At 45.4% G+C, this 26,894-nt stretch overlaps 4 protein-coding genes and 1 long non-coding RNA gene across 7 annotated transcripts; 1 reads left to right on the forward strand and 4 right to left on the reverse strand.

Moving 5' to 3' along the window:
• Positions 1-90: 90 nt before the first annotated feature.
• LOC120705464 (eukaryotic translation initiation factor 3 subunit J-A-like) lies at positions 91-3,234 on the reverse strand. Its single transcript, XM_039989833.1, has 6 exons — positions 2,934-3,234; positions 1,940-2,061; positions 1,171-1,319; positions 884-1,034; positions 634-793; positions 91-517 (listed from the first exon to the last, which is right to left on the reverse strand). The coding sequence occupies exons 1-6, from the start codon at positions 2,944-2,946 to the stop codon at positions 417-419; spliced, it is 696 nt and encodes a 231-aa protein (XP_039845767.1). The 5' UTR covers positions 2,947-3,234; the 3' UTR covers positions 91-416.
• Positions 3,235-3,718: 484 nt separating this feature from the next.
• On the reverse strand, positions 3,719-10,782 carry LOC120705528 (protein ACCUMULATION AND REPLICATION OF CHLOROPLASTS 6, chloroplastic-like). 3 transcript variants are annotated; one of them, XM_039989956.1, is made up of 7 exons: positions 10,396-10,782; positions 9,442-9,672; positions 9,108-9,332; positions 6,771-7,031; positions 5,801-6,665; positions 5,307-5,440; positions 3,719-4,482 (listed from the first exon to the last, which is right to left on the reverse strand). In XM_039989956.1, exons 1-7 carry the CDS (start codon positions 10,669-10,671, stop codon positions 4,189-4,191), a joined length of 2,286 nt encoding a protein of 761 aa, XP_039845890.1. In that variant the 5' UTR covers positions 10,672-10,782; the 3' UTR covers positions 3,719-4,188. The 3 variants fall into 3 exon arrangements, with proteins under 3 accessions (XP_039845890.1, XP_039846037.1, XP_039845970.1); XM_039990103.1 differs by having other exon boundaries at positions 6,771-6,989; positions 10,396-10,743; XM_039990036.1 differs by having other exon boundaries at positions 6,771-7,028; positions 10,396-10,743.
• Positions 10,783-11,939: 1,157 nt separating this feature from the next.
• On the forward strand, positions 11,940-14,798 carry LOC120705701. The gene is made up of 4 exons (XM_039990220.1): positions 11,940-12,266; positions 13,034-13,195; positions 13,329-13,462; positions 14,502-14,798. The coding sequence occupies exons 1-3, from the start codon at positions 12,075-12,077 to the stop codon at positions 13,413-13,415; spliced, it is 441 nt and encodes a 146-aa protein (XP_039846154.1). The 5' UTR covers positions 11,940-12,074; the 3' UTR covers positions 13,416-13,462; positions 14,502-14,798.
• Positions 14,799-15,329: 531 nt separating this feature from the next.
• On the reverse strand, positions 15,330-24,737 carry LOC120705785 (2-5A-dependent ribonuclease-like). The gene is made up of 12 exons (XM_039990332.1): positions 24,559-24,737; positions 22,680-22,949; positions 22,451-22,585; positions 20,875-20,953; positions 19,887-19,947; positions 19,725-19,814; positions 19,518-19,643; positions 19,059-19,217; positions 16,777-16,875; positions 15,939-16,094; positions 15,780-15,856; positions 15,330-15,690 (listed from the first exon to the last, which is right to left on the reverse strand). Exons 2-12 carry the CDS (start codon positions 22,945-22,947, stop codon positions 15,648-15,650), a joined length of 1,293 nt encoding a protein of 430 aa, XP_039846266.1. The 5' UTR covers positions 22,948-22,949; positions 24,559-24,737; the 3' UTR covers positions 15,330-15,647.
• Positions 24,738-25,016: 279 nt separating this feature from the next.
• LOC120650906 lies at positions 25,017-26,217 on the reverse strand. The gene is made up of 2 exons (XR_005665853.1): positions 25,516-26,217; positions 25,017-25,361 (listed from the first exon to the last, which is right to left on the reverse strand). It is a non-coding gene; the product is annotated as an uncharacterized LOC120650906 (long non-coding RNA).
• Between the last annotated feature and the right edge of the window lie 677 nt (positions 26,218-26,894).

Genomic DNA, 26,894 nt, shown 5'->3' on the forward strand with positions numbered 1-26,894 from the left:
AAAATACTCGATCCGAAACCGGTCCGGCCAGCCAAATGGGCAAGCTACAGTCGTACTGCCAGCTGATCTGAAGCCATTCCAAAAGACAACTCCAGAAACAAGTGCCCTCCAGGATTACTTGCATGACTCCAAAGTAGCCAGATACATGGTATATAGTACAGTTGGCAAAAAATAAATACGGAAAAGCAAAAGAAGAAGAATAAGGAAACGCACTTGTGGGATCCAGACCACAAATGGTATCCTCATCCTATATAGTCAAAAATCAACCTCAAATAGATAAGCATGTTCCATGCAAAATAGTTTCAGGTGTCCAGTCCAGGAGCCTCTGGAATGCCAACTATGCCGCAAACTCTAGTAACAATCTCTGTGCTTGCCAAGGTATACATGACAGAAACCTACTTTCGCCCCCAGCCGAATCACATGAAGTCGTCCTCATCCGGATCATCATAGCCACCACCCCGGCCAGGGATGAAGTCATCATCTCCTTTCTCGATGTGGAGCTGCTTCTTTTTGGCTCCTGCACGAAAGAATTTCGTTCAGTGTCAGCATCAGTGATAATGTATTTCAACCTAGGTACTGGATACTAGATCTGCCTTCAAAATAGAGAAGCACCTAGAGCCCAAGAATTGCTACCTTGTTTCTTTTTGCCTGCTGCAGCTTCCTTCTCAGCCTTGATCTTCTCATTAGCAATTGCTGTGACCGATGAAGATATATCTTTTGCATCCGCACCTTTCAACGGTGTCATGGAAAGTCTCATGACATTCTTAAGTAGACCCATGTAGTGAAAGCTTTTCTGAAAATACAAACATGAAATCAACAAGGTCAGATCCTGCAGAAAAAGGGCAAGATACCAGAGACATAGCACTACCAATGTTAAACAGACCTCGTAGGGGCGTAGTTTATTTGCAATAAGCTCTGCATATTCCGCAAAGTCACTCTCAGACTTTGGGATAAATGTATCTAGTGACTTTTGGTCGCCACCCTTCTTTGCAAAAAGTTCCGTGGTTGACTTGAAATCAGCTTCTTCCACAAGCCTGTAATAAGTAAACATTGTAACCATGAATAAACTTTATATACATGCCAGTTTGGATAAAAGCAATCACTAGTTGATGTGCACAAAGTTTCGATATAATTTCCAACAAATTAACAGTTCGTAGAAATAACATATACCTTTGCTGGCGAATTTTCTCTGAAGTGGGACTAAGAGGAGGTTCATCTGGTTCTTCAGCACTAGTAGATGCCTGCTGTTTTCCCTTTTTCGCAGGAGCCTTACTGCTAGGTTTCGCCGTGGGCTTTTCTACAGGTGGTGGCTTAGGTTTCTGCAATAGTCATTAAAACAAAAACACCAGTGTTGAATCAGTGACCGTTCAATATTAGCTTATTAAGTTGTAGGCATCCAGAAAACAAGTAAACAGCTGATAGATATCAGGGTCAACATGAAAATGCTGCTCTTGTATCTTAGCATATCAAAGCCAGCAATAATCACAATGGCTTACAATCACCAATTACATTTCCATGAAGTGTATTTTAATGAGAAACAATATATTAAAGGAAAACTACATTAAATAATCCAAGCTCCTGAGCACTTGCTTGAGCTATTCAACGACTCATGGAATCAGCAAGCAGGTGTACAAATAGAATTGTATTATAAAGAAGAAATCACCCCTATAATGTAAATATAAACCATATAGAACTGAGGCATATAGATCAAGTATCCACCAAATTATTTCCAAAAGCTAGGCAATGAAAAATAAACAATCAGAGTATTATTGATCAAGACAATCAGAACTGGGTAGTTGTGATTATAGCTGTCACAAGTCACAACTATATACAAATAATGTTATGTACAAATTCCTAAATCAAAGAACCAAAACAAAGGAATGTATGTGATGCTACCAAGTATGCTTCTAAGAAACATGGGTATAGATTTTCGAAGTACCTCCTCCTCCTCTTCTTCCCATGAATCTTTTACGTCCTCTTCTTCAACATCTTCATCAGCCCACTGATTTTTAAGTGGCTCTGCTTTAACAACAGGTGCGGCTGGATGAAAATCTTCAGCATCTGAAATGTGGAGTAGATTTATATATATTCATAAGACACTAACAATAAACAGGAAAGAGCCAGAATAAACTAACATCAGAACTAATACAATTCAATGGACTAACATAGATTGCCCAAAGGCACCAATGGGAAGTCTTCCTGTGCACTCACTTTTCTCTAACAGCAAACAGAAAGATTGGAATTTTCCAGAACAAAGACATCGAAAAATTAAGAGGACGCGAAAGGTGCCGAATACTACAGTTAGCAGGTGGTGACCTCAATCTACCTACTATATTGCATTGCTGTCTGTTCCAAACCAAGTGAAGACAATTTGAAGTTGGTCCTCATGTTTAGGTGAAACCCAAACATCCATTACTCCACATGCAGTGCCACATTCATCAGAAAATTTATAGGAGTAACCTTTTTAACTACCACGTTATTAAAACTAAACAGAGGGAGAAAATTAATTGGTAAACGCCACACATTTGCTGAAAGATTTAACAGACCTGCATAGGAACAGCTCACAAATTAATCCTAAAAATCATAGGCCCAAAAACTAAACCCCAAAACCATTAGACTTGGGGCCGGTTAAGGTGCTTTTGCTTAGCAACACCTAAATTTGACGAATACCGCGTGAACCAATCTCCTGCGCATTCATCCATAGCCCTCCGCTCGAAAATACTCTCGCCAAGAGGAGGCCGCGGCTTCGCGAGATTCGGAACCGGTAGTGCGAGGCCGGGGTCTCATCGCGAAACGCGCGCGCGCATCGGGAACACGAACTGGTCGCGCCGGGCGGCGACCTCCGCGGCCGAGAAACCATCGGCGCAGATTTCCGACGCACGGAATCTACTAAGCCGTAGATCGGAAGCCGAGAGAGGTGGAGAGGAGCTCACCCCAGTCCTCCATCGTGGCTCGACGGGTCCCGAGATCCGATCGCTTCGGCGGCGGCGGCGGCGGTGGAGACGACGACGGGGGCGCCGGTGGGCGGAGAGACGCGGAGGACGGCGGTTAGGGTTTGCGCTGCTGTGGCGGCGGCGGCGGAGGCGGCGCGGGAGGGGTAGAAGCTTCTCAAGGGCTGTGGAAGGAGGGGAACCGAAAGGAGTCGCTCTGCTCCGCTGGCTTGGCTGGCGCTTTGGTTTGTCTTGCTCGCTTCAGGCTTTGTCAGGGTCGCAGCCTGGTCCTGGTGGTGTGGTGGTGTTCTCTTCTGATCCTCCTCCCGTTGGACGGTCATGATCCTCTGCAGATATATAGTGCTACGTTTTTCTTTTCAAAAAACTATGTAAAACTTGACCTGCGGCACGGGGTCCGTCGCCTTGTGAGTTTAGGCCGGGCTCCACAGTGCTTTGGACATGAGGCAGGCGAGGGGGTTTTTTTAACCGGAGGCGAAAATTCGGGATCGAACCCACGACCTCCAGAGTGCCGCCAGACTGCCGGAATCAATTGGCCCGACATACTTTGGCCAAAAAAAAAACCAAGACAAATCGGAAACGAGTCTTTTTTCTGCTAGTACTTTTTATTTACTACGGAATCGAAACGGAGCCGAATCGTTCGGCGTTTGTACACGTTCCGTTTTTACACTCCTCCGAATACAATTTGGGCAAAGACAGTTTCAATTTCAACTATCTATTTCCAATCCAAATATACTATCTGTGAAATAAAAGTAGTCTGATGTTTGAACTAATCTGGGAAACCCTAAACCTTGATCAAATATGGGAAATGAAGAGCATACAACCCAGCAATGTTATGGATCGGAGCCACAGGCAAATGATCTGATGTGACCCGATGTGGTAAGCAGTGACCTTTGTCTGATGTGGTAAGCAGTGACACTTGTGCCTACCACTGGGATCTCATTTCATCTCATCTTGCACTGCCTTTTCCTTACAGGATCCAACCAAAAACACTTTCCCTAACACAACCTGATCTGAAAGTCTGCCATCCATTGCTTCAAAGGATCTATGCCAAACTAAAACTACCAATCAATACAAACTAAATGAAGAGCATATGCCTTCACCATAATTTTTTTCCCCACCGGCGGAACTCATCACTGACCAACCTAGTCAAGCTCTCTAGGACTGGGAAGAAACTGTTGTATTTACAGTGCACAATTGAAAGGGAATTAAGCTACAGCTACTGCTACTGCACACCGTTCTATGACTTGAGGACTGCTCCTTCGGTTATCCTCCATCCTCCTGATTTCTTGTAGGCCATTTCATAGCGCGTAGTGTACTTTGTGTCGTATGAATCATTGTTCTTAGGGTCTGCTACATCTGTAAGCTGGCCCACCTCCTCAATTGTCGCCTCCACTGTTGCACGCTGGCCGTCCACTGAGACAGTGACACTGTCAATTGTCACGTCAGACAGTGTGTACACCCAGAACCAATCATGGCGCACAATCTCTGTAGCTCGATCAGTCCATACCTTCAGCATATTGCCGTCAAGAACCTGTAGGAGTTGGAAACATCAGTATCACCTTGATATTTGGGCAAGGGCAATCAAGCAATGCAAGGACAAGTAAAAAAAGGCATGCTTGAGCATTTGATGTTCAGGCTGTTGCACTTGTCTCAAATGATTAGGTTACAGACAGTTCTCATTATGAGAAATTAAAATTCTAATTCTAATACTGTGATGAGAATTTTGATAGCCTCCTTACCGAAAGTAAAAGCCAGCAAACTACTTCTCTGTTAGTCACCTATTTTTCTAACGGCAGGACAGTATCCTAGAAGCACTCAGTATCTTCGAAAGAGTGAACCAGCACAAGTACATAATTCCTTGGTGCATTTTACAGTCATCTTAAGCTGTCAACAGTATCTTAAAGGCAACAGCATGCCCGATAGGACTACACCCAAACTGTCTCTAGCAACATAAACAGTTGTGCATGGGAGTAAGTGTTAGCGCGCCCACCTAGCCAACCCGACCATAAAACCCAGGTGTTATAGTGGGAGGGGTGGGGGCTTTTATCCATAGTCCATCATTCCCCCTACGGCGTGCGAGCCCGGCGTAGCCCGCAGCAGGTTCTAGTGCCCGGCGTAGCCCGCAGCAGGTCTCAGCACACGAGAGGCGCAGGGGAAATCGCGCAGCGGAAATGCGTGGCCGGGTGGGTTCGAACCCGGGACCTCGGCTCTGGTACCATGTTAGCGCGCCCCACCTAGCCAACCCGACCATAAAACCCAGGTGTTATAGTGGGAGGGGTGGGGGCTTTTATCCATAGTCCATCAGTAAACACTAGACAGAGAAAAATCCTGAAAGGTCAAAATTTTGAGCCTCACCTCTTGCAATACTGCAGCAGAGTGTTCTGGACCCAAAGCCTTGGACTTGATACTCTGCCACTTGCGAACAATATCTTCAGCCAACTTTGCGTCCATTCTAGGAATTTCTAGTGGTTCTTCATCTGCTGCTGGGCCTTCAACAAACAATTATGGAAGGATTAGTTTTCGTGAAGAACATTACACAATTGATGAATAATAATATGGCTTTTAAGCATTTTATGTATACACTTGCACATTACATATAGGGCTAGGAAGTATTATGGTTCCAGAAACATTTATGTGGAATATTTGCTACATAGCTTTGCTGGAAACGTCAATGAAAAATCCAATGACTTGAAGAAAGTAATGTTTTATTCGGGTCTGTCTTTTGGACTTCCTTTGCTTAGGTTCGGGCGCAGTAGTGGACAAACAGAGGGAAAGAAAGTATGGCGGGGGACAAATTTCTTGTGAGCATTTTGAAGAAAGTAATGTTATTTGATCACAAGTTTACTCACCACCAACGGAGTCAACAACTGCCACAGACCCATGCTCACTCCTAATAGCAGGAAGTGACTTCTTACGAGGCAAGCACTTCAGGCCTATTACTGCAAATAGTGCAAACAATGCACCAGCAGAGATAATCTTCAAAGCAGCATTTCTGGAATCATTGATGGCATCTCCAGTAACATTTTGTGGAGCAAGCATTTCAAGAGATTTCTCAAGATCATCGCTAGTATTTTCTTTGTCTGATCTGTCTAGCTGTTCTATCAATGGGAAAACCTTGCTGAATGCTTGAAGAGCACTTGATTTTACCGTACCAAGCACAGCTGTAGCTTGAGCACCAAGTTTTGCTATAGCTGCAGCTGCAGCCAAATGAGAAGCCCCACCACCTTCCATCCTTTCTAGGTAGCTTAAAACTTTTGGGTCATCATAATAGTCTCCAAGTCTGAATTGCATCCCACGAGTATCTCTGCTCCTTGGGAAAACCTCAGAGACAAGCCAACTCTCCAAAAGCTTGCACAGCCCTGGAAGAAGATCATTCTCTTCATCGATGCTAGAGTTATTCACCACAAACTCAATAATTTTGGGGTCTCTATATGGCCATGACTCATTATCAATTCCAAGCCACATTCTGCAATTGCTAATATCTCCCACCAATAACGAGCAGAGTGCCCGTTCCAACACGAGGTCCATCTCATTTTCATAAGGATATTGAGAAGCTATATTGAACTTCTGAAGTTGTTCGAAAAGATCATCTGCTATCATGATGAATTGTGGCCTTTTACTTGCAATTGCTTGAGCAATATGTGCAAGTGCCACACTATAGATTTCAAACCATTCTGGTGGTATGCTATTTGGTGTTTTAGAGAAGAAATCCATCTGATATATATGACATAAAATGATTAAAGTCTTCTAAAAATTATGCTCAAGTACAACATACATACTACAACATGTTGCTGCTCATTAAACTTGGTAGACACAAACCTGCTCAGCTGATGTCATCCGCAAAAAGGCCTCATTCATGAAGGCCTCGCGAGAAAATCCTCCTCCAACAGTAGCAATACCGCCTCTGCCAACACTCCACAATATGTTTCTTGCACCTTGCAGACCTTCTTGGCGTTTACTTTTATGTTTTTCATCGATAGGAAGAGCAAGTAGCTCCAGTACACAACAAGGTGTAATTTCCTCCAAAGTTTCATCAATCTGTGAAAGCAGATCGGGTGCAAGATTGCTTGCACCATCCTCCTAAAGTACAATGTTTCTATTAGCACTGCTTCTACAATATCTCTTTAACAAAGCAAGAACCGACAAGCTGATATTCATACACAGATCTAGTACCAAATTAAAAATTTGATAGCTAAAAGGCAAATATGTCTTGAGGCTTATGATTAACTAGCAGCAGTCTTTTTAGGTTATAGCAGTTTCCAATAACAGGATGGTAAATTTGAGAATGAGGGGAAAATGAAAAGATTGAATCGGTCGTTATCTCTAGACGGTCTTTCGGGTTTCATCTCTAGCCTACCCCAACTTGCTTGGGAAAAAAGGCTATGTTGTTGTTGTTGTTGTTGTTGTTGTTGTGGTCATTATCTCTAGACGGTGTTGGCTACTAGCTTAATGCCAGTTTGGATTTACAGCATAACAGGATAACAGATACGTCATGATGTAGCTAGTAATGATTAAGACCAAATTGGATTGACTTCAAGCTTTTGAAACTGACATTGATGAAATTACAACAATATAGATGCATCTGATGCTACATGTGGAGGGCTTGCAGAAAACAATTGGTAATCAGTATTAAGTATCAATAGCAAGCAAATTAAATAAATCTTGAACATTCTTGTCGGGTACCACGATTAGGGGCACCATAATCGGGGTACTAAGATCGCTTTAAAAACACAAACACCTGTTAAGGCAACTGGGCCCACTAAGGCCCGCGACCTGCTTCCCATTCGGAAGAAAGGAAGGGACTCAAAGAAGCCCAGCGTGCGGCCCATTCACATCCCCCTCGAACCCGCGGAACGATCTCCGCCTCGCTCGAGGGTCCCTCTCGGGCCCGCTAGACAATCTCCGCCTCACTCGAGGGTAGCGGATCTATCCTCGAGCGGGTGACTCATCTCCGCATCGCTCGAGGGTCCCCGTCGGGATCTCTCGACTGCACTCCGCATCTCCGCCTCGCTCGAGGGTAGCGAATCTACCCTCGAGCGGGTAGCTCATCTTCGCCTCGCTCGAGGCCACCCCTCGGCACAAGGGACAAACAACCTCGCCGCCCAACTGCTCGCCGTACGAAGGCATTAAAAGCCAGCCACTCCGCCACGGCTCAAAGGACGGGCGGCGTCAGGCCGCCACTCCCACAGTGGATGTGACCGGGGTCCCATCCGCTGACTCCGGTCACCATTCCGTCATCCCGGATGCTGTAGCAGTGCCTTGGGACCTGCACGCGGAACAAGATGGGCTCGGCACTGTTCACATTGCTGTTCTGCCGACGCCGACCATCCGGACTCGCCTCCCACTGGGGAAGGGGTCCGGGATTTCCACGCGTCCCCCGGACCTTCTAGTGTGCACGCCCGCACTCCCACCAGGGGGCCCGGGGCCGTCACGCGCCATCACTACACACCACCACCATGCCGCCTGCGGGGACACTGCAGGACCGGCGCGATCTTCACAGGACCAAGGACAATATCCAGGACGACTGCGACGTGCGCCGCCTTCCCACAGTGTACTTTCTACAGTGTTCGACCACTGTACCCGCGATTCAGGGGAAAACGACGACTTCCGCGCCCCTACACTCGTGTGTGACGCCCCCTCCTTGTGACTATAAAAGGAGGGGGCAGACTCCCTTTAAGCCTCTCTGGGCTACTGGGCTGCTGGCTGGTTAGACTCTCTCTCTCTCTGGCTTTTCTTTTCCAAGAGGACGTTCAGAAACTACTGAGCATTCATCTCAACCGACTCCACCCCTAGCAGAGACTTGGGAGCTTCCCTCCCTCTCTCGCCTTTCTTGTATCCCCTACTACGAGCACTCCGGGTGCAAGATAATACAGTGCCCTCGCACACCCACTTTGCTGGACGTACGGCCCCGCGGCCGGAACCAGGATAAACCGTGCGTTACTGTGATTGCCTCTTGCATCATCATCTGGGACGAGGAAACACACAGCATTTACTAGTTGGGATCCAGGCCCCCAGGTCGGGACACCGACAATTCTGATCTACAACCTATGGTGTACACAGTGCTAGCGAACACATGTCACATTAAAATTAATAAACAAGTGTGTAGAGTCACCTTAAGATAGATTTGATATGCGACCTTAAAACAAATTAATTCACCTGCAGAAGCTTGAGCGCCCTCTCTAGCACCTCACAGCAGTGGATTACATCTGGAGGGCTTGCAGCCATCGCGTCCCTTGATAGGTCCACATAAGCCAGTGCCATTGCTAGCACCACGTCCTGCTTGAACCGCTTAGGTGGACGGTCCTGAAGCAACTGCTCTCCTGTTGCAAGAACTAGCTCTGCCTCCCCCGCCTCCTGAAGTACACACAGCACCCCTGGAACCTGCTTAGCAAGTCAACCAAAAGAGGCAGGAACCATCATATCCAGTGCCATTTGGAATTCAAGAACATCAGACTGCACTGTTTGTCTGTCTGCTAAGCTACAACCCCACCTTATCCCAGGCAACATCCATGGTGAGTGTCGTGTCACGGTCCTCAGAAAGTGCACGATCGTACTCAGTACGGGAGCTCTGGTTTGTGAGAGTATCATGGGCAAGCTGCAGCATTTGCCGACGCCCAACAAGAGCTTCTGTGCTGTAGCCATACTGTGGTGGCTTGGCTATCTGTGACTCAAAGGCCCTCCTAATGCCATCACCAAGAAAATGTGGCTCCGCTCCAAGAATCTGAGAAGAGCAACTCCAACAGATCATAACCCAAATCCAATGTGCAGGTTATTTTTGTTCATAGCGTTGGAACACAATTCTTTTTCTGAGTTAAGTAGGGTGCAATGTAAGTTGCAGGAATATGACAGATTTGAAACCCGAAGAGCTGACATTGCAAGTAGTCAACCAGACAGCAGAAAACAGTTAAGAAAGCAATTTTTCATGATATTGAAGTAGTCAATAGCCTAGTGATAAACATGAAAATGCGGTAACAACATCGAGTGCTAAGTTGAAGCTTTCCTACAGCACGGTACTATCCCCGCTAACAAGTTTATCCCCTGTCTTCACATAAAATGGTAACCCCAAATCTGATCAGGGCCGATCAAACAGATAATTTTCCGAAAACCAAGTATGCGGTTCTTTTTTGTAGCAAGCATTGGAATGTACCATACAAGTCCACACAATGTCACCTTTACAGAATCAAGTAGGTTTCAAATTAAGCTGCAAGATATGGTGGATTAAAAACTCGTCGAATTGGAATTGCTAATTGTTTAGCCGGTCATACAAAAGCGGTAGTTAATAACCTAGTAACAATCCTTCGGTTGGAGAGATCGAGCCGAGTGCCCAACCGCAGCATTTCTACGGGGCAGTATTATCCCCTTCTAGAAGGCCCTTCTAGAAGGTTAATAATGATAGCCCCAAATCACCCGAGATGCTCACGAAGGAACTAACTGGATTACTGACCTTGTAGAAATCGACAGGGAGGGTCAAGGCGCGGTCGGCGGTGTCGGGGAAGACCGGGACGAACGGGGACGAGGAGGGGGAGGCCGCGGCCGGTGGGTCGGCGGCGGCGGTGGGGAGGAGGTGGAAGTCGGAGAAGAGGCGGTCCGCCCAGCGGCTGGCGGCGCGGCAGGCGACGTGGGGCGGCGGCGGCTTGGGGCGCCGGTGCGTGGCCGGCGGGAGGGAGAAGGCGAACGGCGCGGAGTTGGGCCGGGCCAGGAGGCTGTGGACGCCCTCCATTGCCGGCTCCGGCGGGGGCGGCGAGCTCGTGAGCGAGGGTTTTTGAGGTTGCCCTCCTGTCCTGTCCTGTGGAAAGCTGTTCGTTTTCTTCTTGTTGAGTGGTTGGGTGATTAATTAGCAGTTTAGCACGCAGGAAATGCTAGTATCATGTTCGTGTCATGTGTGAGTGTGACTGCTCAGGGGCTTTTTTTTCTTCACTTCTTTTTTCCCTTTTGGGTGGACTTTAGGAGGTTTTTAGCCAATTGTAATTACGTTTGCACACTGTAATTTGCTCGCCCTCTGTTTCACGGCGGAGTGAGAAGACGTGTTTTGCTAAGTTCGTTAGCGTGTTCTGAAAAGAGTGCCAAGTTGTTGTTGGAATCTTCTGAAAACGGTGCATGTAAAGAGCGTATGTATACAAATTATTTTAGTATTCCATACACATGTTGAAAAAATACTGAAAATTGCAAACTGCATGCACTAAGAGAAAGGCCAATGTGTTGCTGCATTCTGACTCTAAGGTCTGACAAAATATTAGCAAGCTATAATTATTTGTGTCGCCACAATTGAATGACCAATAACGATGAGGACATCCCAACCGAGCATGATATTTCAAATGTTAAAAATTCACCATTCAACATCAAATATACAAATCAAGGGCCACTTACAAGACGTCGTGCCAAGAAACTACAAGAGCAGGTGAATTCATTCCTAACCGATTGTGCTTTTATGACTTCTTAAGAATGTTATACTACCTAAATGTTCAATATTGGTTGTGCTTAGGTGTACACATGAAGAAAGAGCACCACCTGCACGGGGTAGGCGGGTGATCAAGTTTTTGGGGAACACCCTTCAGGCGCGACTGCTCCTTCCGCTCTTCGCCGACAAACGTTATATTTTCTGTTTAAGCATTCGATTAGTACTATGCTATTTGTTGCTATTTGTTGTTCTGTTCAGTAGTACAGTAGAGAATGCTTATGTTTATGTTGAGATGCTCATGTTCATGTTAATATTTGTCACATTGTTTTTATGGATTAAAGCATATTGCAAAATGGCTAGATATTCAATAAAAAAATAGTTACATCGTTGACTTTGCATCATCTCCTTCTTGGTCAGAAATGCACTGGGAAGATTCATTTGATATGCATTCAGATTTTTTTATTGGGCTTTCCTTATTGGGCCGGTCTCCAACTGCCGCGTCAGCCCGCCGTGGCTTTCGGCCCGCCCCAAACCCTCTCACGCGCATTGATTCAAGAACAAGTACGCGCAAGCCTGCCCCCACTGCCAACCCTAATCACAACTCCTCCCGGTCAATTCAAAAAAAAAAAACTCCTCCCGGTCCCCGCCGCCGACGCATCCCCTTCCGCCGATCTGAGACAAAACCCCGCCGGCGACGCATCCGCTTCCATCGATCTGAGGGAACCATGGCGAGCAGTCGGCCAGGTGAAAGCAACGGCGGTGCCACGGGTTCCACCCTTCCGTCCTGCAGAAAGTTAGAGCCGTTTTCTGATGACGCTGTTAGCTTCTTCCTCAAGTACGACATCTCTGCCGCCGCTGCCTTCATGTCTTCCCTTAGTCATTACCCGGTCATGGAACAGATTGAAATCACGAAAAAGGTTCGTTCAATTGCTTCCCTTACCTGTCTAGATTATTTCGGATTTTAAGCGCTGGCCCCTCTGTGGCAGATCTTGCACTACCTCTGCGTTGTTAACTTTCTGTAAACTCGAAGACGGGTGGCTATACCTGAATACTCTGTAATTTTGTTGCGATAAGTAATGAAATTGGGGGGAAACCCCATGGTGGAAAAAAAATTCGGATTTTAAGCTTTGGTTTATTTGTTTTTTTAAAAAACTTTGGTTTATCGGATCTGGTCCCTCGGTCTACGCGTGTGTGGCGAGGGTGTAGTGGTGATAACTTGGGGTTCACCCGATCCCTGGTCTTAGGCCTTGTTTGGTTAATCCCTTACCTAAGGCTTCGTTTGGATTCTTAATAATCCTTTCCAATCCATTCATACGTATTAGGAGGTACGGAAATTATTTCAATTTTTCACCTCGATACATGAGAGCTATCGGGTTTATCCAACCAAGTAATCCCCTCAAATACCATTCCAATCGGGAGTAACCGAACAAGCTCTTAAAGGGTTGCTGTGCTGGGAGGGGTCGACTGGAGGGGATGTCCAGACGAGGGCCAGCTTGAGGCCGCATGCCGGTGTCGTGGCGGTTGACTGAAATGTCTGTCGTTAATGACTTGTTATCAGTCATTTGAAATGCAGTCGGACCAAACCTTGATACTTGCTTTACCCTTATTATAGTTGTTGTACAGATTTATTCCCAAACTATTCCTGCAATAAATACTAACAGACACCCCTGTAATATGTATTCAGAATCTGGAATTATTCAGGAAGCCTGATTCCTCCTGGGGAGTGGCCGAGGAGGATGAAGATGAGGAGTATGATTACGAGGTGGACAATGTTGATGGCGATGAAGATGATGAGGTGGATGACGCTGAGGAGGAGGAGAAGGGGGGAGGTCAGGAGATACTGAAGGTAATAGTGGTTTAATTAAATTCCATGTGTTAAAAATACTAGAGCTAGTGATGACACAAGTTTCTCATTTGATTTGCTCAGTGCTTTTAATTAGTTCTGCTGACTAAACTTTGCAACATCAATTGGTATTCAGTTGATGGTTGATGACAAGAAACTGGCAACTGATGGACAGCATCACGTCCCCAATGAAGGTGAACGAGAGCCCAAGAAGCCAAGATAGCAGAGGGCTCTGGGTGCCAGGGAGAAGCTGAGGCTGTCATATAGTCGGTAATGAGTTTTGTGTAAATTCATGTTCATTGTTCTGGTGAACGTGTTTCTTCTTGATTATTAGTGTTTTCGTAGCTGGTGATTTACTGTTTTGGCATGCCGATAGTAGGTGTAAACATCCTACTAATTCCTATAGTTGCATGGATTCAATTGAAATTCACTTTTCAATATCATTAATGTTGCAAGCCATCACCTCATCTTAAACATATGATTAGCTAGACTTGCATAGTTTATTGAAACATCATCTGGAAGTGTATTGCTGCGATAGTATTGAGTCCATATGTGCAGCTTTCTTGTTAGAAGTTTGACACTCTTTCTTTAAAAAGAAAATCAGGCCCGGTTCTCGTAGTCTTTCTTTATATATCTGTTAATGGTATAGAGATGATTCTGTCTGAATGAGAGCTAACGTAATATGCGTATCACTATTTCGTTTCATAAATAAAAAGAGGAATTGGCTACCTACCATAGTTGCAAGTGGGATGCTGCAACATTTGAGCAAAGACAAGTGATGCTTATGCATTGAACATGTTTTACTGGAACATATAACAATAGACTTAGTAGATGGGTTGAATAAATGTGATTAGAATAAGATGTCCTTAAACCAAAATGGAATTTGTATGGCAAACATAAAATATGGCCAAAAAATGCTCTTTTTTTTTCCTGGAAATCTTCACATTCGACACCCCCTGTATGATTTGTGCAGAGTGTTTTGTATTGATGGCCTTCTGTTTTTTGCTTAGCACATCAACTGTAGTGAGTTTAGATTTTCTGATTTTTTACTCCATGGTATGTATCAGTAAATTTGTGGAACATGATTGCACTTCACTTCCCTTATCTGCACATATCAAATGTTGGTTTCTCTGTTTGTAGACAAAAGAAAGTTGGTGTGGTTGCTGTTCTTGGTTTATGTTTTCTGTACCATGAATCAACTTGCACAAAGAAATGTCTATTCCTTCAATTCAGAGTAGTTGAATACATTCAGCAGTTTAGAGAGTAACGGTGTTTTCAAATTGATTCTTACACAGTTTTCCTTTTACAGACAGCGTCTGGTGATGGAAGCAACAAATTAGCAGGGATTGTAACAGTGACTGCATTGTTGTTTCTCTGGTTCTTATTTGAGTAGATGGCATGAGGCACCAGTTGCTTTATGTAAACCCCAGTAGACTTGTGGTGTTTTCATCCTGAGGATTCCTGTCATAAATAGTATTGGGCTTTATGTAAACCAGACCTAAATTAGTTTGCATCCTGAAGATTTATGTCAACAATATTGTTGTCATGCTTTGTGCCTATGGTACTTTTGGTTTGGTTTGTAATTTTCTATGGTCTTTTGCATCCTCAAGATTCTTTCAAAACCTGAGCAGATTCGCTGATATGAAAGATATAAGATCATTTTAACTCTGGAAACAGCAACCTTCCATTCAAACAACGTTGTGAAGCCAAACTGTTTACTCTGAGCCTTCAAGCAAGGATGTTGAACATCGTGGTGCCAAACAGCACTTTGCCACTTGCCATTTGCCAAAGATAAACTATCTTTCGCGAACTCAACTGCAAGTAGGTAATAGAACTTGCTCCGTGACGACTCTGCTAGGCCTTATGGCGGTTCGGCTCTGCCGTCCTTCCCCGTTTCTGCAGCTTCTTCTATCATGCTGGTTCAGAAGTGTCCGTTTAGGTTTCTTAAAAAAAAAGTGTCTGTTTAGCGGCCAACGGTGAAGTGGAAAAGCGGGCGCGTTCTCGCCGTTTGAGCATGTCTTGCAATGCTGGAACTCGGGCTGTGCTTTCTTAACCATGCGTTCACAATAAAGCGAGCATTTCCACCAGGGACTAGCAGGGAAGGAAATATTTTACCTTCAGCTAATTGACAGCCAGATTAAAAAAGCCGGCTCACATATAAGAGCAGCATATCAGGATTCGCATTTCACAGGTTTCTCGGTACAATGGAAAAAATATCCGGGCAAACTGCCGCTCATCTCGAACAGCTTGCGAGGTTAAGCCAAAAAAGTAAAAGGCAACCAACCGTGCCACCCAGTCACTGGTTTTGTATAGTCTACTAAACTAAAGAATAACCGTGCTAGGTTCTCAAAAAGTAGTATAAGCAGATTGGGGAGCATCTGTGAAACGTTATGTTACAGGCATCACAAACGTTAACACCCACTATCCCAGGAGGTCACCAGTAAGCGCATTCCATCTACTTCCTGCCATTGTTATCTTCCATCATTTTCGTTACGTGCCTGCAGAGAAAGAATGGCAGGGAGTTATCAACAGTTCCCAGCAACCACCAAACCAAAATTTAGCCTTTCTAAGAAATACTTATACTTACACCAGAAACTCTTTATATCTTTCATTATCTGGTTCTAAAGCCACACAGGCCTTGACTCCTAGCAGTACTCTTTCAGTCTGAGAGAAATCAAAGTAGATTCCATCAGAAAATAGCAAGAATGGTTATATTCCAGAATTGAAGTAGACAATAATGACCCACCTCTTTTGACACGCCCAGCATCCAAGACAGTGCAAAAATTGCCTCAGCATCAATGGTCGGAGTCGGAAACATGGACTTCATTCCATAAAAGATGAGAAATGAACAGAGGCTATGATAGCGATCCCATTCCTCTCTATCCATGTCAACATAAAGGACCTACGGGAAGAGAAAAGGAATCGGAATAGAACATAAAAGAGAAAATTAGTTCATTACCTCCGCAAATGTTACAGAGTTGGAAAATATCATCGCAAAGATCCAGGGTAGAAAAATGCAAGGTGGTTTTGATTTTGCAAACCACCGTTTCTGTCTCTTGGACTGTGAAATCTGAGAGTGCGAAGATGAAACTGCCCATGAAATGGGGCTGAACATCATGTACTAGATGGCTTTACTACTTTGCCGCGAAAGTACAAGTTGTATTGCAGTTGTGACAGCAAATTTTGAGGCACAAGAACACCATTGGTGGACTAGTCGTGCTTGCACGGAGCGGCCGTTGGCGTTGCGAGCTGGAAGCAGGTGGTGGCTGCCTAAGGATTTGGCGGTGAAGGAGCAGTGACAACCTATGACTCGCAAAGGGGCACACGTGTACTATGAAAATTGCAAATAGCCAAGGATAACCCAGTTATTATTTTTTTTTAATTTTCTTTCTCTCCAAAATCCATTTGCCGTCTCGTTTTAACAGAAAGGATGACAGCATTAGTTTGCAACTCAAATAATGTTCACGATGGTATATTGCTAAGCCCATTCTTTTTCGAGGTTATGCAGTAACTTCAAGACATTTGCAATGGAATTTAGCAAATTTGCTCAACATAAAACCACCAAAGCTGAAAATTCACTTTACCTTGCAGATAATATCTGCAGCAAGATAGTTCTTATCTTTGAGCGCCCTAAGCATCCTGTCCTTTAAAGCACAAACTCTCTTTGTTCCCTGTTCTTGATCCTGAAACAACAACAACAACAATATAGCTTTTTTCCCAAGCAAGTTTGGGTAGGCTAGAGATGAAACTCGAAAGAAATAAGTTCAAGGTTCAGGCACATTGATAGCTATTCTCTAAGCGCTCCTATCCAAAGCTATCTTTTTAGAGATATTCCAATCCTTAAGGTCTCTCTTAACCGACTCATCCCACGTCAGTTTATGTCTACCTCTACCCCTCTTTACATTATCGACCCGCTCAAGAACCCCATTACGCACCGGCGCCTCAGGAGGCCTTCGTTGGACATGTCCAAACCATCTCAGCCGATGCTGGGTAAGTTTCTCCTCAATTGGTGCCACCCCGACCCTATTCCGAATAACTTCGTTCCGGACTCTATCCCTCCTTGTGTGCCCGCAAAACCACCGCAACATCCGCATCTTTGCTACACTCAGTTGCTGAACATGTCGCCTTTTTGTAGGCCAACATTCAGCATCGTATAACATCGCCGGACGAATTGCTGTCCTATAGAATTTGCCTTTTAGCTTTTGTGGCACCCTCTTGTCACAAAGGATGTCAGAAGCTTGGCGCCATTTCAACCAGCCAGCTGAAATTCTATGCCTAACATCTTCATCAATGTCGTCATCCTTTTGTAGCACCGATTCTAAATACCGAAAAGTATCCTTCTGGACCACCACTTGCCCATCTAGACTAACGTCTCCCCCCTCATGCCTAGTCGCGCTGAAATCGCACATCATGTACTCGATCTTGGTCCTACTAAGTCTGAACCCTTTCGACTCTAACGTGCGTCTCCACAACTCTAGCTTCCTATTAACCCCTGCCATACTCTCGTCAACTAGCACCACATCATCAGCAAAGAGCATACACCAAGGGATCTCACCTTGTATATCCCTTGTGACCTCATTCATCACTAAAGCAAATAAATAAGGGCTCAATGCTGACCCCTGGTGTAGGCCTATGTTAATAGAAAAGTCAGTGGTGTTGCCATCACATGTCCGGACAAACGTCGTCGCATCCTTGTACATATCCTTAATGAGGGTAATGTACTTAGTTGGGACTTTATGCTTCTCCAAGGGCCACCACATGACATTTCTCGGTACTTTGTCATATGCCTTCTCAAGGTCAATGAAGACCATGTGCAAGTCCTTCTTCTTCTCCTTCTTCTTGATCCTGAACCAAATTAAAAAAACAAATCAAACATATATTCACAGTCCAGCATAGGCCTGGGCATTCGGGTAACCCGAAAATTTCGGGTCGGGTAATTCGGGTTTTCGAAATTGCTACCCGAAATTTGTTTGAAAAAAGAAGAACCCGACAATTCGGGTACCCGAAAATTCGGGTTCGGGTTCGGGTATACCCGAAATACCCGAAAAAGAAGAAGCCGCTGGTGGCCTGTAGATCGACGAGGAGGCGGGGGTAAGGTCGGCACCGCCGTCGGCCGTCGCACACTCGCTTTGCGGTAGCCTGTGGGTGCTGGCTTCGGTGTACCGTCGTGATGCGCCGCCAGGGACTGCAAGAGGTGCGGCAGGAACCTGGGCGGAGGGCGCCGTGGCGGCGGCCGGGGAGCGCCTGGGCGGAGGGCGCCGCGGCAGCGGCCGGCGCCACGGTGGCAGTCGGCGGGCCCTTGGGCGGTGGCGCGGTAGGCACCTCGGCCACCTCCTCGAGACGAGGATGAGATGCGCGGCGGGGCGTTGGCGTCGAGCTCCACGGACCACGGCGAGGGGAGGACTGGAGCCTGGAGGCTACAGGTGTGGAGCTCGTGGGGACTGGGGATGGGGCGGCCTGCGGTGCTTGGGGTGCTGGGCGGTGGTGTGGTCGGCTTGCGTGGCGGACGCCGGATGGTGGTGCTGGGTATGGGGCGCTGGGTGGCGGCGGGGTAGTCTCGAGTGGAGGTTGGGGTGCGTGGCGTGGGCTGGGCTGCCTATTGTTAGGGTTAAGTTATTTGGTGGGCTGGGCTGCAAGCCTGCAATGAATAAACATATTTGAGTTGGGCTGTTTTTCGGGTAGTTCGGGTACCGTGGCCCAATACCCGAATTAACCGTAATAATTTCGGGTACCGTGGGTTAGAACCCGAATTAAGATTCGGGTTTTTCGAGTTCGGGTTTTTCGGGTTCGGTTTTCGGGTTTCGGGTATTTTGCCCACCCATAGTCCAGCAGGAAAACAAAACACTGCATAAAAACATAACCGTACTGTTTGTTGGAACAGTTCACTGCTGACATGTTCCATTACACCATCAACGGTCCATTCAATTCCAGGAATTTCATCTGTGAAACTTAACAAGATCCCAACTAAGTTTTTCCACCCTCTTTTTGCAGCACAGAGAATAGGCGGGCCTTCAAATAGTGTAACCTATATATTACATTGAAAGGTAAGTGTCATAAGAAACTGAAAATACAGTTTCAGCAGGTAGATGAATGAAAAAACAAGGACGTATGGAATTTGACACAAAGCCATGTCCAAACCAGATGCTGCATGTTTACCATCCTTTTATACATCGAAATGCCACCAGAACCAGAATGTATTAACCACAAAATGTACAACAGAAACTAATTACTACTCTCCAGAACTACTAATTTAGCATTGGAGGGTTCAGTCCTCTAGCACAGGAAGAGGTATGCTTGACTAAAAGGGAGGGAGGGAGGGAGAGACCGCATCATAAGAATTAGGGTTGACTCCACAGTCCAGAAGAATCCGAACCCTTTCCATTGAGCTCTCCTCAGAACTAACGCGGCAGATGACTTTGTACATCAAATGTTTTGCACTTACATCTGCAACCTACAAGGTTATACATTTTTTAAGAAAAGATTATCGGTTGTTGCAAATAATATAATCAAACAATTTAAAAAACTGAATTACCTCAGCAAGGTACTTAAAGCAATCATTTGAGTCATTCAAAGATGCAACAACGAGTGGCGTGCAGAGTTCATGAATCTCAGAATTTACCACCTGTACACCCAAAAAATTGTTTAGGAACAATAAAAAAAGAACAGAAAGTATTACAAAACCTGAAGAACTTACATCAGGATTTGCCTTGTGGAACATCTGTATTGCAGTGATGTTTCCACCCCATGTAGCAATAAGAGGCCCTGTTTGGCAGGGCTCCACAAGCGGCTCCAACACCAGCTCCGGCCGGAGCCCTGCCAAACGGGTGCTTCACCCTCAGCTCCAGCTCCGGAGCCCCGCAAATCACGATCACTGGAGCACTTTGGCCTTCGCGGAGATAGAAAATCATGGCTCCGCCTGGCTCCATGCGGCTCCAGCAGGCTTTTGCCTGCCCTGCCCCCGGGTGGGCATGCGGTCGGCGGCCACCGGAGGGAGCTCGCGACGGCGGCGGAACCGAGGCGGCCGGCGGGGACACGGGCTGGCGGCGCTGGCTGGGGAGCAATGCAGAGCGGCGATGCAGAGCGGCGGCGCCGAGGCAGCCGGCGGGGACACGGGCTGGCGGCGTTGGTTGGGGAGCAATGCAGAGCGGCGGCGCCGGAGGCACGGCCCGCGGGAAGGAGGGAGCTTGCGGCGCCGGGTGAGGGAGCTCGCGGCGCCGGGTGAGCTCCGACGGTGGCAGAGCCGAGGCGGCCGGCGGGGGCACGGCCGGCGACGCGTGCTGGGGAGCGGCCCGCGACGTGGAGGCGGCGATGCAGAGAGGCGGCGCCGGAGGAACGGCCCGTGGGGAGGAGGGAGCTCACGGGGACGAGGGATGCCGGCGGGGAGGATGGAGCTCGCGGTGAGGAGGGAGGCCGGCGTGGGAGGAGGAAAGGGGCCAGGCAGAGGTGGATGGATAAGGAGGAGATGAGGTGGAAAAAGAAAAGGGGGGTGAGAAAAAGAAAATGAGAAGGGAAAAAGAAGAAGAAGAAAAAGATAAAAAGAAAATATAGGGAAGGGTAATTTAGATATTTTACAACATCAATCTAACATGTGAAGCTATTTTGCCAAACGTTTTCCAAAACGGCTCCAGCTCCACCAGAGAAGCCGCTCCACCAAAGGAGCCGGAGCCCTGCCAAACAGGCCCTGAATGGGTTGTCCAAGAAAGCACTGTGCTTCTGTAGACGCACCACAGTCCAATAGTTTTTGCAAGGCGGCATTGCGACCTGACATCGAGAACAAACATGGCACATTAAGTATATAGGTGGGTACTAAGTTAAGAGGGTACGGATATATCGAAAAAGAAGTAACTCATGCAGGAACATGAAACGGAAATACACAAATTAGGAAATCTGTGGAAGAGAGTTCCAAACGATAGACAAAGCAACCAGCATCAGATAGGAATCCATAAATGGAGCATGATTCACATCACAACATGCACATGCAAATATCTGCAGCAGATGTGGCAAACCTGGGCAGTCCTGAGAACTGCCCTCAATCCTGCTATATGTTCAAGCTGTAACAAGGACATGTGTCTCATGTTTCTGAGAAAATGCTCATATGATTGTATATTGTGGGTTTGCAGCACCTGCATTAGGATTTCACTTAAAAGAAAGTTTACCATGATCAGAGTATTTAAGGATATGGCCAACTGTGCTCTCATAACCATCACACAAGGATATGTTTCCACAAGACAAATTAAACTTGTTCAAAGCAAAAGCGGGTGCAGAATCTACATGGCAGTGGTATGCCAAAGAGCTCAATGAAAATGATTATCCAATGAGATTTCCTAATGCTAAGATCACAGACACAGAGCATATTACCATTTTCACTGAGCTTAAAAAGAGAACTGTGCCTTCTGTATCTTTCAGCTTTCACGGTGGGAAAATGGAATGCAGCTGCTAGTGCTAAAGGATGTAGCGTGGTTCAGAACCAAAGGCATTCCATATGAGAAACTCTCTGACTGGAGCGCAAGCAATGTAGGCTCCTTTGTTGGCCTAGCTTCGGAAGTAGATGAGGACAATTTTATTTTAACAAAATATGATTCTGTGAGAGTCAAGATAGGATCTAGGAATGTAACTAAACTACCTGTTGTGCTGGATGGGCTCCATAATTGCAATTATATGATTTTTATTTCCAAACGAAGGTGGTTCAGGATGGTACTACACTATTATCAATACTTCAAGTAACAAATGGATTATGAGTGGGGGGCATGATAGATCAGGAGAGGATCATTCTTCACCTAAGATTCCCTAACATGGTAGTAGTAACAATTAGAACCAGTCGAGCTCAAATTTCCAGGCTCGTGGTGCTGGCTCTGACTCTGACAAAGGAAAACACATATCTAACCAGCTGGTGGAGCCACAGGAAAATCCAATAAAACTTTGAGGCTGGCTGGAACTGATGAAGATGGACCGTTGATGGAGCACATCATCTCAGCATGAGGGAAAACACTAAGGTTTGGATCATTCACATAACAGGACATGCTGTAATTTAGTTGTATTCAGTAATGAAATTCTGGTCCGCACGTATGGGAAAATAAGGTGCACAGTTGCTGTTAGTTGAGACGTGCACATATACTCGATGGTATTTTAATATTGTGATTCCTTTAGTATCTCCCATCTTGCAAAATTAAATTCTATCCCAAAAAATAAAAGAGAATTCAGAAAAAAATAGAAATGCAAGAATATGAAGTGAACTAACTAAACAAAAAAAAAACTTACCAGCCAATGTAGCAAGACACAATGGGGTGGAACGCCCACAGTCTTTAGCTTCTATATCACAGAAGTATTTGTTCAGCAGTAACTCAATCACTTCCACCTGCCCTGTGGCAGCAGCGTGGTGCAGCGGGGTTGTATCTACAGAATGACATATAGTTAGCATCAAAACAGTCTGAATTTCAAAGATAAAAGTAAAACAGAATTAAAAAATAAAGGGGGAATATAATTATACCATCAAATGAATCCTGAAGATTGGGATTTATTTTAAGCTCTTCAAGCAGTAGATCGCAAAGAAACCTATGACCATCCCTCACTGCGAAGTTCAAGATACGGCGCCCATCCCACCTTGCATGTTGAAACTGCTCTCTGCTGGATGGTTTCCTAGCCAATGAGTATGCTTGTGCCCTAACAATCTTCTTCGATCTCTTTGAGGAGTCCAGAAGAGCATCTTGTACCCATTTCTTAGCCTGCAAACTGAGCTTTGTATCGCCCTCCATCATACCTGTAACAAATAGGAGATCACAAAAAAAAACAGCAGAACTGAACCGAATCAAATGGCGTCAATCACATTCACAGGGAACATTTATCACAGATATGAAGAAACCAACTGAACTAATTGGAGCCCAACTTCTTTAACTGGTTGTCAGGATCAAGCCAAGATTATATGGCTCAGATGCATTTCATATCATTTCAGTTAATGAAACAGTGCAGGAACTGGGAGCACTTTTATTGTGTACAGTTAATTCTGTTTTTACTGTTACTTCATGTTACTGTGCTAGCTGTCCAGCAATAAAAACTTGCTCAAGGGAGAGGTAGATGAGATCAAGAGCATGCTGATTCTTCAATACTACTGAAGATTGAAGAAAAACTCCTAATGCTGAAAATCACACCCAAAACCCACCTCCGCAACCAAACCCATTGAATTCACTAAACCCTTCTCATCAGTTGCCACCACTATACCCGTCCTCAAAACCATCCTACTTCAGCCACATTGCTAACAAATCTGCAATTCCACCTTATCAATATCCCTATCCTATCTACAGAACTGCTTCAAATTACACACCCATCCCATCTTAAACCTTTTCACCAACACGCTCAATATATAAATCATTTCACCCATCTAGTTATTTCAAGCCTCCTGACCCACCCAATTATCTCAGAACTTCTGATAACTAGTACCATGATTACAGGAGTAGCCCAAAACTTGATATGCCCTTATTTGAGGGTGAAATCTCTTAGGTTGGATAAGACAACATGAAAGATATTTTGCGTTGACTTGCAGTTTAGAGCATCTCAAGGTCAGAATTTTAAAAGAATATGTGTTAGGGAGGGCATACACTTGGTTGAGGGGTACAGGAATATTGTATAAAGCCAAAATTACCATCATGGATTGAATTTTGCACTAGGCTCTGTGACAGATTTACTGAGACAAGTTCTTATAATGCCATCAAACGATTTTATGATGTCCAGTGACATACTTCAGTATCTCAATTCATTGACAATTATGTGGGGGGGGGGGGGGGGGGGGGGGGGGTGATAATCCAACTTTGCATGAATCACTTTTCATTGCAAGCTTTGTCAGGGGACTTAAATCTTGAGATTCGTCAGTTTGAGAAATGACAGACCTAATGGCTTGTTGGTATGCACATCATCTCGAACAAACATGACCTCGTCAAACACTAACGGATTGGCCCAGCGGAACGCTTACCACGTTTTACCAGTTCACCTCTCAATCGAACCCATCTCTCAAAACCCTAATAAGAACCATCAAACCAGAGAATCACAGGAGACGCGCGTTCTACGCTGACCTCTCAATCGAACCCAACGAAATCTCTAAACCCTAGCTAAAACCCACCAAACCAGAGAATCACAGGAGGCGCGTTCTACGCTGACCTCTCAATCGAACCCAACGAAATCTCTAAACCCTAGTTAGAACCCATCAAACCAGAGAATCACAGGAGACGCGCGTTCTACACTGACCTCTCAATCGAATCCAACGAAATTTCTAAACCCCAATTAGAACCCAATAATAAAGGAAACCGGAGACACGCGTTCCGCGACCAAGCACCAGCAATAGCACGTCATGGAGGAAGGTGAGGAGAGGGGGTTACCTGCGGACCTCCGGCAAGCCGCGGCGTCCTTGGTACTGGATCGGTGAGAGCAGCGGCGGTGGTGGAGGAGGAGGAGCACCAGGAGGAGCGGCGGCGGCTGATCGGCGAGTCGCGCGCGCTTCCAAATCCTACCCCGCGTCCCTGCCTCGTCTCTCCTTGGCCCTTCCCCTTTTGTTTTGGTTAACCGTTCAGCCTGGCACGCTGACGGTAGCTTGCAAGCGGGACGGGCTTTTCCGCAAGCCCACTGGGCTGACCCGCGTAGCTGAGGCGGCTCTTTGCGGCCAGCCCACGAGGCCACAGCAAGCGCCGAGCGAGGCAGAGAAGGGAATTTTTTATATTTTTACATCTTTTAATTTTGTTTTTATGCAGACGTGTTTGGCGTGGCTCAAACTTCGGAAAAATTGTAGAAATTTTGAAGCTCCTCATACCCAGCTCCAGAAATTCTTAGAGCTAGGATCTTTTGCTAAGTCATTATACTTTTATTCATAATTTCAAATAAAATATAAAATATTTTAATCTATTTTACAGACTTCAGCTCTAGCATGGACTTTATAGCTCGAGCTATGCCAAACAGACCGAATCTTGGATTAAAAAAATTACAAGCGAGTTGCCTGTGGGCCGTTGCCAATGTAATCATTATGGTGAGAATCTCACTTCAAAAGACTTTCAAAACTAATTTTCAGTAAAGCACAGGTGCTCCCTCTAAGAGACAATTTATAAATATTAAGATTGTCAAGAAGTACATACATATTGCTTGGTTTCTCCACTGCTTGCAATCGATGCATGCTTGTCTTTGCATAGGCCTGCAAATATAATCAATTAATGAACCTTACTTACTATTCTCTGAAGCTTGAGAGAAATAGAGGAAACTATATGGCACAGGAGTCAGGACTGGTGAATTTGCTCATATAGCTAAACTATCATTGTATTGCTAAGTATGGAATGCAATTAACATACCTACAGGGTGACCTCCAAATTAATTGGCCCTTTCTGCTTCCTTCAAAAAAAGAAGTAAAAGAAAGAATAAAGAAGAAGAGGTAATAGGTTAGTTAGGGGAAATTATACCTGCCCAATGAGAATAGACATAAGTTGTGTCTAGCAAAAATGGAAATGCAAAGATGAACAAATTTAGATAACACCGAGTATTACGCAGATCGTTCAACCATCTATTCTTATTTTTAGTCTACACATTTATTGGTGAATGGGGAAAAAACACCAGGAAGGAGATAGGGAATCAAATACAGAGTGTTAATTTCAATAGGTAACCCAAATGTGAAAAATCAAAAAAAGCAAATGAAAAACGATCGTTACAGAGCGAATCGATTTTAGTGTGGTTAAACAACCCATTGTGGAGGTAATTAATCTAGAGTGAGAGGATGGGAGGAAGGAATAAATTGTGTCCCTAAATTGTGCAGAAATCACATCTAAGTGCAGAGTATGCAAGCAGGAGAACCAAATGTAGAGATTTACGAAAGATCATGTAAGGAACAACCCTCTCTAGAGTGAATCGAACTGCAGAACGTAGAATCTGTAAAATGAAGAAATAAATGTGAATCACAGTTAGGGAATCCTAATGAGTTGGATACCGTAGGCAACTAATAAGAGCATCTCCAAGAGTTTCTAATATTTTCTCCTCAAAACTTGTTGTTTACCAACTACCCAAATAGGTATGGAGAGATAAAAAAGAGTCCATCTCCAATAGTTCCTTATTTTTACTCCAAAAAATGAGTTGTGGCCCCACAAGGATAATTTCACGAGAAACTTCTACGGCTAGCGGACATGGCTGGCGAACAGGAGCTCCTTGCATGTCAGATTGCCGATGATTTAGGGCACGAGAGGTCTTAGAATTTGGGAGAAAAGAAAGATGACGACGAGGGGACTCTGTTTTACCTCTAACTTGCGCCGGTGATGCATCATGTATTAAAAAAAGCAACAGCCGCATGAGGCCGTCCATGGCCTGCGGTGGGTGCTGTGGTGAAAAAATAAGGGCACGCTGCAGCAGGGTGCAGCAGGCCAGTGCGACAGCTGTGTGCGGCAACCACAGCAGCTCCCTCCGCATTAAGGGGCATCTGGCCGGCGGTGGGTGCCCCGGCGGCGCGGGAAGAAGACGGGGCGACGGGGAAGGGCTGATCGGGAGGTCGGAGGGGTGCGTATTTTTACGCACTAGAGATGCTAATTTGCCAATTGTTAAAATATGAGGAATTAGGATGGGGAGCTATTGGAGAGTATTTTTTTCTTTTTCTAAAAAAATAAGGATGGGGAAGAAAGATTGGGAACTCTTGGAGATGCTCTAAGAAAGCAGAAAAGGAAAGGAATCCAAGAACATGTGAACGTGG

This window comes from Panicum virgatum, chromosome 1K, assembly GCF_016808335.1.
Source record: "Panicum virgatum strain AP13 chromosome 1K, P.virgatum_v5, whole genome shotgun sequence".
In the NCBI taxonomy this organism is placed as follows: domain Eukaryota; kingdom Viridiplantae; phylum Streptophyta; class Magnoliopsida; order Poales; family Poaceae; genus Panicum; species Panicum virgatum.

Excerpts from the sequence above, each read along its gene's own strand:
- LOC120705701 (XM_039990220.1), top strand. The coding sequence starts at position 12,075 with ATGGCGAGCAGTCGGCCAGGTGAAAGCAACGGCGGTGCCACGGGTTCC. Across the intron at positions 12,267-13,033 it reads AGATTGAAATCACGAAAAAG|AATCTGGAATTATTCAGGAA; the intron begins GTTCGTTCAATT and ends ATATGTATTCAG. Across the intron at positions 13,196-13,328 it reads GAGGTCAGGAGATACTGAAG|TTGATGGTTGATGACAAGAA; the intron begins GTAATAGTGGTT and ends ATTGGTATTCAG.
- LOC120705528 (XM_039989956.1), bottom strand. The coding sequence starts at position 10,671 with ATGGAGGGCGTCCACAGCCTCCTGGCCCGGCCCAACTCCGCGCCGTTC. Across the intron at positions 7,032-9,107 it reads GGGCGCTCAAGCTTCTGCAG|GAGGATGGTGCAAGCAATCT; the intron begins GTGAATTAATTT and ends ATTGTACTTTAG. Across the intron at positions 6,666-6,770 it reads GGATGACATCAGCTGAGCAG|ATGGATTTCTTCTCTAAAAC; the intron begins GTTTGTGTCTAC and ends CATATATATCAG.
- LOC120705785 (XM_039990332.1), bottom strand. The coding sequence starts at position 22,947 with ATGATGGAGGGCGATACAAAGCTCAGTTTGCAGGCTAAGAAATGGGTA. Across the intron at positions 19,815-19,886 it reads TCCACAAGGCAAATCCTGAT|GTGGTAAATTCTGAGATTCA; the intron begins GTAAGTTCTTCA and ends TTGGGTGTACAG. Across the intron at positions 19,644-19,724 it reads GCTTTAAGTACCTTGCTGAG|GTTGCAGATGTAAGTGCAAA; the intron begins GTAATTCAGTTT and ends ATAACCTTGTAG.
- LOC120705464 (XM_039989833.1), bottom strand. Across the intron at positions 1,320-1,939 it reads GGGAAGAAGAGGAGGAGGAG|AAACCTAAGCCACCACCTGT; the intron begins GTACTTCGAAAA and ends TGACTATTGCAG. Across the intron at positions 1,035-1,170 it reads GAGAAAATTCGCCAGCAAAG|GCTTGTGGAAGAAGCTGATT; the intron begins GTATATGTTATT and ends TACTTATTACAG.